Source organism: Crotalus tigris, unplaced genomic scaffold (assembly GCF_016545835.1).
Source record: "Crotalus tigris isolate CLP2741 ecotype Arizona unplaced genomic scaffold, ASM1654583v1 scf7180000018544.1747854, whole genome shotgun sequence".
NCBI classification, from domain to species: Eukaryota; Metazoa; Chordata; class Lepidosauria; order Squamata; family Viperidae; genus Crotalus; species Crotalus tigris.
This window is the reverse complement of record NW_024097068.1, coordinates 1,632,841-1,649,950: the sequence shown is the minus strand read 5'-3', so window position 1 is coordinate 1,649,950 and position 17,110 is coordinate 1,632,841. Positions and strand designations below refer to the sequence as shown.

The window sequence follows — 17,110 nt, the reverse complement described above, 5'->3', positions numbered from 1 at the left end:
TTTGGGGTGGGTCTAATATAAGCCCTACCCCAAATATAAGCACAGGGAATATGTCCAGCACAAGAGGCAATGAGCACATGAGGGCTGACGGTGTCTAGCAGCAGCCACATCCCACTGGCCGCTTGGCACAATGCAAGTAAGTCTGAGGGCAGAAGCGGGAAGAGGCAGGCAATCCGGACGCACTGCGCAGTTTTCGCTCAGAGGGAAACTGGAAGCTTCGTTTGCCTGTAAATGGGGCGCTTGGAAATGGTATGATTTGCTCTGTTTCTAAGAGCCCCATTTGCAAGCAGGTGAAGCTTCCAGTCTCCATCATTTCTCCATCTGGGTAAAAAGTTTTTGGGTGCCTATGGAGCACTTGGAAACAGAGCGATTCACTTCATTTCCAAGTGCCCCAAGCAGATGAAGCTTCCAGTCTCCTTCTGGGCAAATAGTGTTTGGGCGCCTATGGGGCACTTGGAAACAGAGTGGTTCACTCCGTTTCCAAGTGCCTTATAGGTGCCCAAACACTTTTCGCCTGGACGGAGAAATGACGGAAAGCTTCATTTGCTTGCAAAAGGAAAGAGTGTGGCAGGCAGAGGGAGGCAGCAGGGGAGGCTTGCCCCATCTGGTCATGGCATAAGCCATGGGAAAATTGGCAGAGAAGAAGGAGGAGGCAGCTGCTGCCGGACAGATGATCTGCAGCAGTGGGCCTGAAGCTGGGCCTGCCAGGACCAAAGAAAGCCCCTCTAGTAGTGGACATGGATGTTGCACAGCAGCAGTGGAGCCTTTTGCCGTCACTCCCCCCTCCCCCGTTCCAAAATGATGGAGGAGGACCTGGTAAGGTGACTGAGTTTCCCCTGCCTGTTCTCTATAGCATGGCAGTCTGGCTCAGGAGGAGAGTGAAAGGCAAGAGGCAGGAAGGCAGCTGGGTTATTGAATGGGCGGGGGGACATTGCCAAGTGGAGAGTGGCATGGCTACAGGGGCCATGAAGTAAGCAGGTGCGGGGCGCGTGGGGCAGCTCCACCGCCTCACCTCGCTTCGTGGCGGTGGCACCAGTGTGACATGAGCTCTCCTACTCTGTTGCAGCCGCGAGCAACCAGATAGTGGGATGGAGTGGGTGGGCAGCTGCAAAGTCAGACATCCCCTGAAAATAAGTCCTAATGGGTCTTTTGGTCCAAAAAATAATATAAGACCTGGTCTTATTTTGGGAGAAACACACTACATATTACAGCCTAGCAAATAAATGAAAAGCACATAAAACAACTGTGAGAGGTAACGATGGAGCTGACATTTGTTCCAGGTGTAACATAATGTGTGTACTTTTTTAAACAGGGATGTCTCTCATAATCAAATCCAGACCATTGAGAAAAATGCATTTGAACCTGTTCCACTTCTGCAATCTATGTAAGTCATTAAGCAAAAAAAAAAAAAAAATTTAAAACATGATGAAAGTTGGGGAAGGAGGCAAATTGAAATCAAATGGCTATTAATCTTCCTTTAAGTGTGCCAATGACTGATTACTGAAAGGTTGGCCTGCTTTCAACTATTTTTTAAATGGGAAAGGGGACCTTGGACTGGAGGGTGAAGGAGGCAGCTTTCCCTCTAGAGGTTTGATCTATGATTCCAGGTAAGACAAGATGAATTTTCTATTTTCTAAGAAGTATTGTAATGAGTTCAGACTGAACTCTGAGTGGATCAAGATTCAGCCCTAAGTTGCCAGTGCCAGAGCTGAGTCTCCATATGTGAGAAAAAAACCAAAGTGTTTTGGTGGAGCTACAGGGCTTACTATGAACTTAGAATCTCTAATATAGTCAAACCTATATTGCTTGCTGGGGATTTCTTTTGGCCTTTGAATCATGAGCTCTGCTGTCCTATTAAGTAATGACACCCGAATCCCAAATATGCATTGGCTGAAGAACTAGCATGGTAATTGGAGGAAGTCTATGGTAGTATCCAGCTAGTTCATTGGAAAAGAAAGAAATCACCCTCATCCTGCATGCAATTTTCACCTCCCCATTCAACGAGGAGGGAAAAAAAGTTACTTTGGGTCTGCATTATTTTATCTGTTCTTTATTTTATACAGTGGAAGGCACTCTCCACAGCTCTCTTGCTTTCCTTTCCTTTCCAGCAATCTCAGTGGCAACCATATTTTGCGGATAACGCAGGGGGCCTTTCAGGCTTGGCACGGGATGCAGTTTCTATCCAAGTTGTAAGTGAAAATGAAACTCTTTCAGATAGTGGGTGAGACATATGGTTTCTAGCAATGAGGCATAAGCTCTCCCTTAATGCTTTCAGGAGATTAGCAGACTTGTATGGTGGATTTCAATCCCAAACACTTTTCTTTTGAAGGAGAAGATGTGGCCTCTGAGTAAGGACAGCCAACAGTCTCTAAGTTGGTCTCCAAGACAGATGTCTTGATCTCTAAATCCACCAGGGCATATTTACATTGTTTACATTTCTTACATTGTTATGACTTTACATCCCACTTTTCCCATAACATTGGTTCTACCTATGATTATTCCACACTGCTTCCTTGGGGGTAAGAATAACTAAATTTTGTGTTGAATTCTTATTGAACTATACAAATATATAACAAATAAGTGGAGATCCGTGGCGCTATTAGCATGGCAACTGTCTTTAAATTCATTGTTGCTACAATATTTCCTTAAGGCAAGTCACTCAAAATACAGTGGCAGAACTTTAAGATAATCCTTTGAGATACTAAGCATTTTCTCAGAAATCCTCTTTTTTAAACAACTTAGAGAGGGAAGGGAGGAAAGATCCCTCCATATCACTATTTTTTTAACCTTAGCTTTTAACAAAAAAGGTAAGCACTGTAGTAGAAATATTTGCAAATTTAAACAGGTGAGCTGGTAATATAAACTAACAGAACCACATTCTCAAAACTCTGTGAGTAAAGGATCACTAAATTGGAAAGAATTCCAGGAGAACATTAATGTCTCAAATTTAAGTAGCATTATTGTTCAGTATGTAAAGTGTGAGGAAAAAGCCTTTGATGGAATAGGATCATTTTGGGAGAAATGATACCAAAGAATAAGAATTTAAGTACGAGTTCATATTTGCCTTATGAAGAAAAATGGGCACGGGGTGGGTGGGCTAGGGTTGATGAATTTGGGGTGTTGAGCAAGTTCATTTGTTAACCTTATTGGATGAGGCAGTGTTGTTATTCTGGCCAACTGGGTTGTGTATTTGCTTGTTTGTGGACAGTGGTCTGACAGGAAGCTGTAGCTGATTACTGATTACTGATCACAAGATTGGCTTGTGGATGGGGTTACCTTCCTCAGCCAAGAGCTTAGCCCCAGGTTGCAGTCTTTGGAAATAGGACAGATAATTGGAAATCCTCAACCAGATGAGTGAGCAGAAAGGCTAACTGGAAGAGGACCTGTTTCCGTAATTGAGTAATCTTAGGAATGGAATGAGTTAAATAAATATGTGGGAGTGTAATAGGGAGGAGTGCATGAACTTCCTGAGACTAAGTGTCAAGACACCTTTAGCAACTGTACGAGGAAATCAGGGCTCAAAACTCAACAAAAGTATGAGCTACCTTGATATGAGCAGTTCCTAAATGATTCATAAGAATATGACGGCAAAAAGCCAGCAGGTCAGATTATGTGTTCTGATCTATTATTAGTTTTCAGTGCAATGAAATCCAGACCCACAGGGAACACATCTATTCTTTAAAACTATGGTTTTAGTACATTTTAAAATGAAATGAAACGCTTAGGAATCAAAAAAGTCTCTAGAGAAGACTTAAAGATAGTCGGTTATGTTTGTCCCACTCCCAGGATGACAGATAGGCTAATATGAAATTGGTTTAATGCAGTGGTTCTCAACCTATGGGTCGGGACCCCATTTGGGGTTGAACGACCATTTCACGGGGGTCGCCAAACAACGCAGTCCGCCATTTTTTTCCCCTTTTCCTTAGCTGTGTTACTCCCTTTTATTCTATTGGCTTTTAAAAGCCAATAGAATAGACTCTCTTGAATAGAGTCTAATTCTATTGGCTTTCAAAAGCCAATAGGAATTGTCCAGGCTGTCTCTGCCCTGATGAGCCCGCCAAAAGTCCCATTCTGAAAACGGTGCTGCAAGTTGTCTGCAGCGAAGGCGAGCTGTCTAGAAGTTTCCACCCCTCCCTGCTGAGCAACTACCAAAAATGTAAGTAAAAGAGGGCCAGGGGTGGGAGGTGGGAGGCCAGCGGGCTCAGGGAGGGTTGCTGGTGCGTGTGGGGCCCGGCGGGTGCCTTACTTTCCTTGGGCTGGGCCAGCTGTTGGTCCAGATGGTGGTCGGCCTGCTCCGTCTCTGCCTCTTGCCAGCTATGCCTCGGCCGGCGCAGGGGGCGGCACCACACATGCGCGGCGCTCCTGGGCAGGGAAAGTCCTCGACTTATGACCGGTCGGATAGTTCTCAACTTACGACCGGTTTAGTCCTCAACTTACGACCGGTTGTTTAGTCCTCGACTTACGACCGGTTGGGGTCGCGGCATTAAAAAGGTTGAGAACCACTGGATACTGTGATTGTTAGGTGATGGGAAGGAGTCAAAAAGACTGAAAAAGACTCACATCAAAAAGAACATAGGGTACACAAGTGTTTCTGTACCAATGCTAGACTCCTCTAAGTCAAAAGGGGTGGATTAAAATATAGTATTTGGTTTTGAAATAAAGACATAAATTTAGCATGTAGAATAGAGAGAGCCAGTAGATATGCTCATTCCTGGATAACCTTTATAAAGAAGACAAGAATAGGTGCACTGGAAATTCCTCTTTGTATCAAGGACAGCAGAGTCCGGTGTGCTAGAAAAAAGTGAAAGCCCAGATTTCTCCATAGAATCACTATGAATGGAAATATGGGTACAAGTGTAAATCATATCTAGGAATATATTATCACTCGCCTAATAAAAATGTGGAGGGTGACCCTAAGATGAGTAAAATAAGGAAGGCATGAAAAGGAAAAACTGTAATTATTAGAGGCCATGACAGTGAAACCAAATTTCTAGATACCTTATCCTTATTCTAATTAGTCTTGGAACTCACCAGCGGAAAGACTAGCCAATATTTAATCTTATTAAAATGCCCTTAATGTAGCACATAATCATACAGAACAAGTAGAGTGCCGTGGCTTTGCTACATTTAACATACATGCAATCACACTGACCTCAAAGGAGATGCTCAGAAATGAGAGATTGGTTTTTCAAAAAGGGGCAAATTTCTTTAATAGGAGCTTTCGAATAAATTTAGTGGTAGGAGGAATCTGTTCTTTAATTGAGTGGAAAAAAAGAAAGGGGAGAACAGGACAATTAGAAATAGATTTAGGGCACCTGAAATATAGCATTTCCTCTGGTGCAAAATGAACCTTATGGTAAGAAGTAGCAAATATTAACTTGGTAGCTCTAAAGGGAAATGGAGGAAGGATCCGTCAATGGCTGTAAGTCTTGAACATTCAGGGAATGTTGCTTAGTATAAGAGTAAGCTCCTGCCACTTTTTTGACTGGAATTGAGAAGTAAGTATGCCAGATAAACATAAAAAGTCAAATGCAGTGGAAATGAGTTTATTACTTCTTAAAAAAATAGGGCTCATAAGGAATTAATGATGAGCAAATGAGGGTTAAACACGAAAGTAATTAGCCAATATGGAAGAGATACAGTATATTGAGATGGTTTAGATTGAATGGGAACTGAAATGCAAAGCAAATACATGAAGAAGGAGGACTGAAAAGGAAAACATGACTGGATGGAGTTGACAAAGGTCTCAAAAGAGAGAAAGGAAAAAATTTAAAGGCAAAATATGGGATGAGCATGGAAATGAAGGTATGAAAATATGGAGAGATGAAGTAAAAGTTCTGATATAAACTAGATTTATATTTCTTTTTTCAGATCTCCTGCCTTTAATTTCTTTTGCTTATTACTTCTTACTAGTAGGATTAGTAATTAATAATAAAGTTATTTAAGGTCAAAGACTAAAAGAAAACTACCCAAATTCTTCCTGTTTTATTCTGCTACCCTCAGTTGTGCCAAACTGGTAACCAGCTCTTTTGTCCTTCAGGATTCTCAACCATAATCCACTGAGAGAGATTGAGGATTCTCATTTCTACAAATTGCCCTCACTGAAATTCCTGTACGTGTGCTCTTGCTTTTATTAAGGGTTTTTGTGTACTCTGGAGCTTTTTTTTCCTGATTAATTTGGCTTGGGCTATTACCTCTGGAGATCAATATGGTCCTTGATCAGGGTCAGAAATACCCAGGTCCAGATTTTCTTACAGCCATGAAATAGCATAACCATGGACTAGTCATTAGCTATCAGCCCTTTAAAATTGTCCAGATCAGGAAAAAAAGATCCCACAGGAAGAATAGAACTATGCTTCATTGAGATTGTCAGGTAAATGGCCTTGAGGTCTCAAGGAAAAGATGATGACTCACAGAGTTATTTTTGTGAGGAGGAAACAAAATAGGCATCAATTATATATTTATATACAGAAGAGGAAAAGGAGTAAGAAAGCCTTGTATACATTGTATTTGCAGTTGGCAGCATTTCACTATATTATTGATGGAGTTTTAATCCTGAGTCCTGGATCTCATATCTTGGCTGGAATTTATGAACGCATCCATAGAACTACATGAAGTTGCTTTAATTCTACATTTGTGTTTGTGTCAGCACACCGCAAAGGGAATCATCCCAATATATTTTGTACCCACTGGAAGACTTTAGGCAAATTGATTTGCAAATTAATTTTTCGAATAAGCATTGAAGTTCAAGTCTTGTTCAAAAATCAACAATTAGCATTTTTATTTGGTGTGAACTTAACCCAAGACTTTTTTTATCTTCCTACAACAAAAGCCTTGTGGGTTAGGATGGCTGAAAATGAGTGACTGGTCCAAAGTCACTCAGGGAGTTCAGACAATTAATTGGAGACTAGAACTTAGGTCTTCTCGTGCCCAGACTGGCATCTTAACCACTCTGACACTCCTATGGAAACCAGTGCCAATAATCTCCGTGATGGGCTGTGATTATTTAATAGAAAGGAAAATCTTTATGTGTATTTTTTTTTCTTATTTAAAGCTTTGCTTCACATGTGGCAGGATTGACATCCCGGCATTTGAAATTCAGCTTCAGGGCTAAGTCATGGCAACTTTCCATTCCCACTCTACATGATGAAGAGTTGTGTAAGGTATTGCTCAGCAGTAGCAATCCCATTCCTACCTACCTAGAGCAGCTGATCAAATCATTTGATTACTGTTAAATTACCATACTGTTATTGGTGTCCTTTTCCTCAAGGAGCTCAGTACAGTGAAACAGTAATATTTATTCATTTTATATTTGAACAATCCAATCAGATAAAATGAGTTCACAACACTTAAATTGGTTAATGAATATGAAAAATGGCTACTGAACGTGTATCGTGTTGGCTCGGTATACTGAACTGTCAGCATATCATGCTAAGCCACAAAAGCACAAAGTAAGATTTAAAATAACCTAGTTTTGCCTATTATGTGACTAGGTAGATGGTAGGTCTTAACTTGGTTAATTGTGTTGTTAGTCCAGTCATAAACTAAATCAAGAGATAACCAATGAAATGAAGTCTCCCACTGAATTTCATGAATTTATTTTCCCAGGCTCTGTTCTGCAAATTGTCCATCTCTCCCTATATCTAGAAAAGTCTCCATGTCGTGTTTTTTTTTTTTTTTTTGCAGGGACCTTGGTTCCACAGAAATAACCACAGACATACTAGAGAATTTGCTCAAAATCTCCTTAAAACTGAAAACTCTGTAAGTATCTCTAATCTTTTTCTGTAACTTCCAAGGGCAAAATGGGAAGGAGGCCATATTATCCTTCTTCCCCCTTCTCTTCCTTCCCCCTCCTCACACTTTTGAACATGGCAGTGCAGATGTTGTCATTTTTCTCATGGGGAGCATTTTACTAATATTAAAACTAGTAGCTCAAGCCGCTACTAATTCCTATTTCTTGACGAGAATGCTCAATTGTCATGAATGTTGGCTGTGGACGTGTTGGTTATCCCAGAATATTTTCTGTCCACAATGCTTCCCGAAACAAGCCAGAGTTCCTTAGAACCTATCAACTAAAGTTTATTAATGGAAACATCAAAACTGGCAGGTAAAAGTCCCTTAGAGATAGCTTGTACATTGCTGTCAAACTTACTCTTTTGCATATATACAACATAAATTGCAGATAAAAGGGGGAGAGCGGGAACCTCTAAGGAATGTGAATGTGCAACAGTGAACACTGATAGGGAGTTAGGATTAAAAGTGCCTAAAATACTTTTAATACATATTGATTTTGTAGCAGATGTTTCTGGAGGTCTGGAAAAAGATTAATTAATATAGAAAGTAATCCCTGTGATCAAACCATAGTATAAGTCATAAATTCATAAAAAATATAGAAAGCATAAAAAATCTGTCTTACCCAAACAACCTACAATAATATTGTTTAAACCAGCTGCCCCTAATTGGGAGCCTCCCAGATATTTGAATTTCATATTTGGCTAGCTTATCAAACAATTTTGAAACTCATTAGGAAGGAGAAAGTTGGTTTACTTTGGTTGTGCATGTATGACATTGAATTACAAACAAGCCAACTATGCTTTAGCCTGGTATATTATACTTCAGAATTGACTATGAAGATGTTGAAGAGGTAAATAGCTTCTGTGTTTTAGGATTAATTATCAGCAGTAAAGGAACTAGCCATCAGGACATATGCCATAGACTAGCACTTGGTAAAGAAGCAATGAAGAGCTGTTCAGATGCTGTGGTATGTCCACATCTACAAAGATTAAGTGAAAGTTGGACTTTGATAGAAATAACATAGAAAGAATATTGATATTTTTGAACTTTGATGTTGGAGAGCATCCCTCAGAATATCACAGATAACCAAGAAAATAAATAGAACATAAAACAAATCAGTCCAGAATTCTCACTCAAGGCATGTCCAAATCCATATTATCATATTTTGGATATAGTATGTGAAGACCCAGCTCCCTTGAATGCTAGGAAATGTGGAACGAAAGAGAAGGGGATAATCAGAAATATGGATAGACTAGATTACAACATGATTGATGTATTGTTGGAAGACCTGAGAAGCTATATGGGAACATCCTGGAGAAAGTCTGTCTATGTGGTTGGTAAGAATTGACACCAACGATAGCATATAATCTAGTCTGTGTAATTGCTTTATGAGTCACAGTGTCACTGAGCCCAGAAAATTAAATTGATTTAATTAAATGAACTCTGATTGACTTTACTATGAAGAATGTGCTGCAAACATAATTGCTAATTGGTAGCGCTAAGATTGTAATGTTTTCCCAGTCCCATCTGAAATTATCAAGGATTGAATTGATGGGTACTTTTCCCCCCTTTTCATCTGTCACTAGAACACATATCGCAACTTCATCCTTTTTTCCTTACCAATTCTGAACATTACAAAAAAAGTTTTGTTTCTTGTAGAATATCTGTTTTCTGGCATGAAAACATCAGCCTACAGAGCATATACTTTAGCTACAGTAGATGCAAAGGTTCTTTCCAGTTAAAAAGACCTTGAGAAGCAGGGCCAAAGACCTACTGCCAGTTAAAGTTAGACAGAACTGATGAGTTAAATGTACCAGAAGCGGAATATAAAGGTTTCCCCTGTCCAGTGGAGTCTGATTCTAGGGGAGGTGCTCATTTCTGTTTCCTAGCCGAGGGGCGCATGGAACACCGTTACCTTCCCACTTATTTATCTATTCGCATTTGCATACTTTTGAATTGCTAGGTTGGCGGATTGGCATTATTGGGCAAGAGCAGAAGCTCACTTCATTGCATGACGCTCATGTCTCAGACACGGGCAGTCACCTTTCCAACTGACAATCTCACATCTTTTAACTCCTGAGCAATTGTACTCTTTAAATATACAAGGATATGATAAATCCAGATTCCAGCAAGATTCTACCGCTATACCTAAATTCTGAATTTAAGAGCAGTCTCTTAAGTTGTAATACCAGCCTGCATAAATTTCTGTAGAATTCTAGATACACAAGTCCTAAGAAACTTCAATACTTGCTTTCCTGCCTGTACAACTTAACTCTAGTAATAAGCTCTTTGCTTCATCTTTTTGACTAATACTGCATTGAAATATAATATCTGACTAATAGATAGATATTGTTATACTCCCATGATGGGGAGCAATTATTACCATTGTTTGCTATCTGTATCTTAACTCCTTATTAGTTCAACCCAGTTCTGAGCTACAAGGACAGAGAGATCTTTCCTTGTGCTTGTTCTAAACTGTGGCACCCGATTGAAAGGACTAGATTTAACTTGGAGTTTAAATATCATTGTAGCTTGTAGAACTAATAATAAAAAATTGTGAAGCCCTTGTCCTTTTTCATCCACAGTATTTTGCCTAGGAAAATGTCCTGCTGCCTTTGCAAAAATCAGGATACCATTGAAGCCTCATCTAATACCATCAAGCTGGATTGCACCAATAGATGTGTGTCAAACATTATTGATTATGGTAAGCCAAAAGCACTTTTCCAAAATATTTTGCATCCATTCCAATCCTTTTACAGTTCTAACCTAGGCAAAAATCCAGTGATAGAACAATACATGAGTGTGGGAGAACTGATTGATTGATTTACAAATTACTGATTGCATATTAAATGGATGCATAACCAAGCATTAACATGCACCATAAAATTGATTAAGCCAGACAGGTTTTTTTTTCTTAAATTCTCTTATTATTTCTGGTGTCTCATTCAATATATTAATGCTTGTGGAAGTGATAGGTTTATTTTATTTTATTTTAATTAATTTAGAAATGTCCATCTCCCTCAGAGAGAAACTTTGGCAGTGTACAAGTAAAATATAAAAACTGCTTATGAATATTGGGAGGCAAAATAATAAAAAGTCAAAGTGAAAAAGATAAGGAGGAGGGTCTTCAAACAAGCTTGAGCCCCAAGCAATATGGCAGAGCCTGGTCTTCAGAAAAATGGGGGCCCACCTCACCTCTGTGGGGAGAACATTCCAAACGGTGGAGGTAGCAGCAGAGAAGGCTGTGTTCCTGGACCCCACCAGTCAAAATTCTTTTAACTGATGAGATCTGCAACATACCCTCCCTGCCTGCCTGAGCGGGATGGGCTGATGCAATGGGGCAAAGTCACACTTGCAGGTAATCTGACCCCATGCCATGTATAGATTTAAAGGTCATAACCAAAACCATGAATTGGACCTGAAAGCAAATTGGCGTTCAATGCAACTCATGCAGCAGGGGTGTTACGTGCATTTGGGGACACCCAAGATTACTTGCACAGCTGTTACCAGTTGATGCTTCCAGATATTTTTCAAGATAGTCCCATGTAGATCATTGCAATAGTGCAAATAGGGTATGACCAAGCAAAGAGCCTCCGGTATATACCCCAGGAAAGGGTATAACTAGTGCGCAACACAAAGTTAAGCAAAGGCCTTCCTAGGCAAAACTGGCCCCTGCTCTTCAGGGAGGAGCCACGAATCCAGGAGAATTCCCAGATTATGCACCAGATTTGCCTGGGGTAGTGCAACTCCATCCAAGACCAAAGATGATAAACTCCCAGATTAACAGAGCCCCTTTTGCCAATAGCCACATGGGCTCCTCCCATCTCTACTGAAAAGATCTTACATTATCTTTTTAAGGCTTGCCTCCTTGATCACCCAGTCCAGCATTCTAATTGCCCGGTCTAAGCGAAGTAGATTAAGGGATGTCATTAACTATAAGGGAACTAAAGGTCTGGAATTCAGGGTAGTTCTTCCTTCTCCATCTTGTGACTTGTGATAACTGAGATATTATCTCTTATTCTCAGATTTTTTTTTAACTTGAGTTAGCAGAAAATAGTAAAAACATTTATAATTTATGATTTTTCATCTTAATCCAAAGATTATGTTAGGTGGTCCAGCCTTTCTCAATCTGATGCCATCTAGATAGCCTTTAGCTGAGATTTCCATGATCTGTGCTTTCTATTTTGTATGGGGAAGACTGGTACAGTCCATGGATCAAACCTGATCTATGTAATGACCACATATTATCTATGGCAAACTATACTTTCCTTCTCAAAATTCTACCGTGAGTAACTATATGGTTCTAGTATTCAAACAGATTGTCACCACAAATTCCTGTCTTAGGCCAAGCAAGCCAGTTTTTAATATCACCTAAACATCCAAATGTCAAGATGATCTGCACTGGTTATTTAACATACACTGTGTAGTCTGAAACATGTCTGCTTAATAGTAATTGGAACTAATCCTGGGTTAAATGGGTACCAGATTGAACTCTAGGCCACATCTAATTCTAATTGGATAAACTGATACATATCTAACAAATTCAGTTATCTGTTCTACCCATAGTATTTGCTACCAGTGAAAGAAAAATCCTGTTTCCTTTTTTGACCTCCTCCTTTTTCTTCTTTCTGACCAGAGAAAGAGGAACTTTGGGGAACCATGCAAGATGAAGTAAAGAAAGTACTGGAAACCAGAAAATTAAATTCTACCAACATATTAAATATTATCTCTGAAAAACCTGAACATTATAATGTCACTCTGTCACTCTTAATGACCCATGGGCGTACTCATTTAGGTATCCATTTTCATAAACACAGACCACATATTTTAAAATCAGCCATCAGATTAAGTAAACTCACCCCTGATGAATATGTGGATGTGAAGTGGTCTGATAAAAACGAGCTGAAAAAGCTGTACAAGTTAACAAAGTTGCTACTGGTAGCTCTCAAAGCAAAATTAGCAGAAAGCGAACAGGAGACTCAAGCGTTGGAGATCCAAAAGGAATTGCCTACAGAAATTTCAGAAGATTATGGTAACATCATCCTGAGCACTAAAAGCCATCGGAAAAGATTTAAGGAACACCTGAAAAGGGTAAAGAGAGATCATTGGATTGGGAAAAATCCAGAGGAAAAAGAATTATTTCTCAGGTTGCTCAGAGAAAACGTAGAATTTGCAAAAACCACTGGAAAACTTGCAGGAGAGCAAAGAAATTTTGCTTTGTATACCATGGCAGAAAAATTGGGGACGCTATCAAGGGAACTGGAGCTTCAGAAGGCTGCTTCCTTTAACAGGCTTCTTCAAGCAGCACTTCATTCCTTAAAGAACTGCTCCATTTTTCATCTTCCAACTAAGCTGCCTCCTTTGACTGCTTCTGTTGTGCTTGATGACAGTGCTGAGGAGTCAGAAACTTTGAATAAACTCTCGCCTGATATAACATTGTCTCATAAGACACATTGGAAACATCATGAACAAATCACCTCTACTTCCCCTTTGCTTCATCTTTTGGGAGACACTGCTGATAATTTGATTCAGGATGAACTCAATAAAATTGAGTTGAACAAGGGGTTGGCATCTATCTTTCCAAGTAAGCCTATCAGGAAACTTATTTCCCTCATGATCCATATCATGAATGTGACCTGCAGAGAGTCCAATATCCAGATGGCTTGTGCTAAATTAAGCTCTAGAATAGATCTTCTCATGAAAGACTTCAATGTGAAAAGTAGCCAGGAGACACCTGCTCTATGGAACTTCTACTTTTCGCCCCCTAAGAATGTAAATGATATGATTGCAGCAAGCTCCAGAAAAATGGATAAACTTTCTGATGAGGTAAAGAGAAACCTAGATAAGTAGTCCTAACAAGTGCACTGTTAGGAGCTTTATCAACATCTGATGGCTTAGATGTGTCTTTTTTTTCCAGGAGACCAAATGGGTATAAATTAATTGCACATGCATTTCTGTAAAGGCAATTACTGTTTTTAAGTAAAAGTCTTGTTAGGTTGTTTAAAGTAATGTGCATGTGCGGAGATCACTTCTCTGCCTGATTTCCATGTCTGTACTCAAGAGAAAGTGACATGTGTATATAAGTAATGTTCTTACAGATAGTGATCAGCATTTTGGGAGTGCGGCATATCGCACGAAGCTAAAATAACTGAAAAATGAAAATAAAGAAAAGCAGAATGAGGTTCATCAGAATTAAATCAGAAGTTGAGATAGGATGATATGGTTTTAAGAAATCTAAATTTGCATAACTTATTGCTTTTAAAATGAAAATGGATCCAAATGTACTTCTTTTCTAGGGAAGGGAGCTTTTATATAGATTAAAAGAACTGCAAGTGTTTGCAATATTTGTTTCACAAAGATAATAACTGGTCATTAAAGAAAATAGATGTACTGAGCAATGGCATAGTCAAATGTTCCCTGTGCTAAAATGATAATAATGATGATGATGTATCATTGTCTTGGGCGTGATTTATCAACTGCTTTTGAAATTTGACATGCTATTTCAAAGAAACAGAATGAATATTGTCAGGAATAGCTGAAGATTTTTTTTAGTGCTAAATTTTGCAAAAACTTAATAGTAGATGAAAATAAAACTTGGACAATATGCATAGTATCTATATTCACATAATATTAAATAAGATTTACTTTGTGATTTTTCCCAATAAATTATACACAGTATTACACATAATCATCACTTATTTTATCTATTTCCTGCCTACTTCTTAAAACTTTTTTAACCCTTACACATATGGTATCTCCCATGTCCTAGCAGCAATAATACTTTCCCCATCTATATTTATAGGACTATATTTTGTCAATGATTTATGAAGAGTTTTGTTAATGTTTTGTAAAGTTACCTTTTATAAAATTTATCTCTTGCTGTTCACTATAATTTAATAATTCCAAAGTGGGTTTATTATGAGCATGCATTTATAAGACTCTGCCCATGGGTTTTTTTCCTCAAAATAACTACATTTTTTTTTAATGAAAGGGGTATTTTGTTAGTTTTTGTGGGGCTAATAGGTGATTTGACATACAAATTCCAGATTCTTCCATCTGTCTGGTATTCAAGATGGCAAAAAAGTTGCCAGGGAAAATTACAAGAGAGAGCAAGAGTTTTGAAACTTGCCTTTGTCTTGCCTTGAGTTTATCATGAATTGATAAGGGCCTTGGGTATGGCAAAGTATAAACCACTAATAAACCAGGATTCTAGGTTCAAGATAATAAGCCATAAATTTAAGTTGTGGGTTTATACTATAGTTGTTCCTAAATTATACCGATGGGGTGATGTGGCTAAGATATTCAAAATAACCAACTACTAGCTTAGCATTATCTGAGAACCCAACTGTTATAAGGCAGTCTGATATATACCAATGAGTACACATTGCTCTCTATATCATTAGTCAGGATGGAGAAAATGTTCAAATATATGAAGGCCCATCTTCCATTTTCCTTCTCTTTGTTTAACTTTGCAGATACCAAGGCAGGGAATTTCACAATCTAGGTATTACAAAAAGTTGATGCTGGGTATTTCGATGGCAACAACGATGGTGGTTATTGTTGAAATAATTGTTTTGATTCAGGTAAGCTGTAATAGTTTTCTAGAGATCCTTATACTAATTTATTCACCTACAATATCTCAGTCCAGAGATGAAAAGATAAACTTCTCCAAATGTTCAATATATTGCTTTAGTGAAGAGCTAACATTTCCTTGAACACTGTAACTTGAGACAACCACATTGCTGCAGACAGGATTTAATATAATATGTTCAACCTCAAAGAGCCACAGCAGATGTGGCAGTGATATAGTAATATCACAAGGAAGAATACAACTGATTTTTCTAAAATTAATGGTGGTGGTGGGGGACAAATAGGGGTAACTAAATGGGTGTATTGCGCTTGGATTCATTCCACCTCCAATTCTGATAAGGAACCTCTGGCTGGTGGACTTGATTTGGTCCTTATTAGTCTTACCAAGACCATGTTGGAACCTTTTTACAAACAGATGATGGAGAAAAGAAACAGCTTCTTATTGAGAAACAGAGAAAAAGACATTGTTCTCTGTGCCAATCATTGATTCTTTTTTCTCACTGTGAAAAATCTTTATGTTAATCCCTCACAACCACACCTCTCTTTTCAGATTAAAACGTCAAATCCAGAGGGGCAAAAAGTCGAGGATGCCTCCATGTTCTAGCACTTGCTAACCTGGTTGAAACTACAAGGCAAAAAGCAATTTTCCAGACTGCCCTCCCCCAAATGAGAGTTGCTAACTGAGTGCAGGAAACCACCCAAAATAATTTGCTGCCCAAATTTGAGCAGCAGAGAGTGCTACCCTTCCAGGGAGGCTTAATTTATTTTGATCCCTATGAAAAAAGATTATATGAAAGCCTCTCACTCTCTCTAGCTGGAACTGAATTTAGTTAATGATGCTACAAAATTTATTTGCTTAATGACATAATAGGAATGGAGACGTGCCTTGCATAATGTTTTTGATGCTAGCCTCAAGCTGTTCTCCAAAGCACCTGAAGGCAGGACAAGAAGCAATGGATGGAAACTAACCAAAGAGAGAAACAACCTAGAACTAAGGAGAAACTTCCTGACAGTTAGAACAATTAACCAGTGGAACAACCTGCCTCCAGAAGCTGTGAATGCTCTAACGCTGGGAGTCTTTAAGAAGAGACTGGACAGCCATTTGTCTGAAATGGTATAGGGTTTCCTGCCTGAGCAGGTTGTTGGGCTAGATGACCTCCAAGGTCCCTTCCAATTATTATTATTATTATATTCATTTACCTAGAAAGTGTATTCCAACTTGACTGGGACTTGGATAAAAAAGTCTAAATATGAGGTTGACTTTTCTCCAATCCCAACAGAAGAAACCACAATATGTGATGAAAGAGCGCCTTCTGGTTAATGTCACATTCATAAAATCCTCATGACTGCAGTTGAAGGAAGAAAGAAAAATGAGAAAAAAATGATAGATCCAATGCATGGAGAAGCCATACGAGAAGCCATACAAGCGTCAACTGGTGCAGAGTACAGAGGCAGTTCTTGGCTTCTAGGGGGCCATGTTATACCACTGCTTTGAAAGCTGCACCAGCTGCTGGTTTGCCTCTGGGTACAATTCAAAGCGTTGGTTATTACCTTTAAAGCCCTGCGTGGCATCGTTCCAAATTATCTAAGGAACCATCTCACCCCAGTGGGATTAATCCACCTCATTCACGCCAGCAGGGGAGACGTGCTGCAGGCCCCATCAGTCAAGGAATGTTGGCTGGCCAGGTCCAGGAGAAGGACCTTCTCTGCTGTAGCTCTTGCCTTT

The 17,110-nt window shown here is 39.2% G+C and overlaps 1 protein-coding gene across 3 annotated transcripts in view; it reads left to right on the top strand.

Moving 5' to 3' along the window:
* Window positions 1-17,110, top strand: part of LOC120312813 (leucine-rich repeat-containing protein 37B-like) — an 89,665-nt gene that overhangs the window by 23,101 nt on the left and 49,454 nt on the right. For 2 of the 3 annotated variants that reach the window (XM_039354017.1, XM_039354018.1), the window contains 7 exons: window positions 1,313-1,384; window positions 2,109-2,189; window positions 6,041-6,112; window positions 7,687-7,761; window positions 10,380-10,498; window positions 12,431-13,620; window positions 15,270-15,377. In XM_039354017.1, the coding sequence (XP_039209951.1) occupies window positions 1,313-1,384; window positions 2,109-2,189; window positions 6,041-6,112; window positions 7,687-7,761; window positions 10,380-10,498; window positions 12,431-13,620; window positions 15,270-15,377 (1,717 nt within the window). Of the gene's footprint in view, window positions 1-1,312; window positions 1,385-2,108; window positions 2,190-6,040; window positions 6,113-7,686; window positions 7,762-10,379; window positions 10,499-12,430; window positions 13,621-15,269; window positions 15,378-15,934; window positions 16,415-17,110 lie in introns of those variants that run through there. The other variant, XM_039354019.1, reaches the window with a different exon arrangement.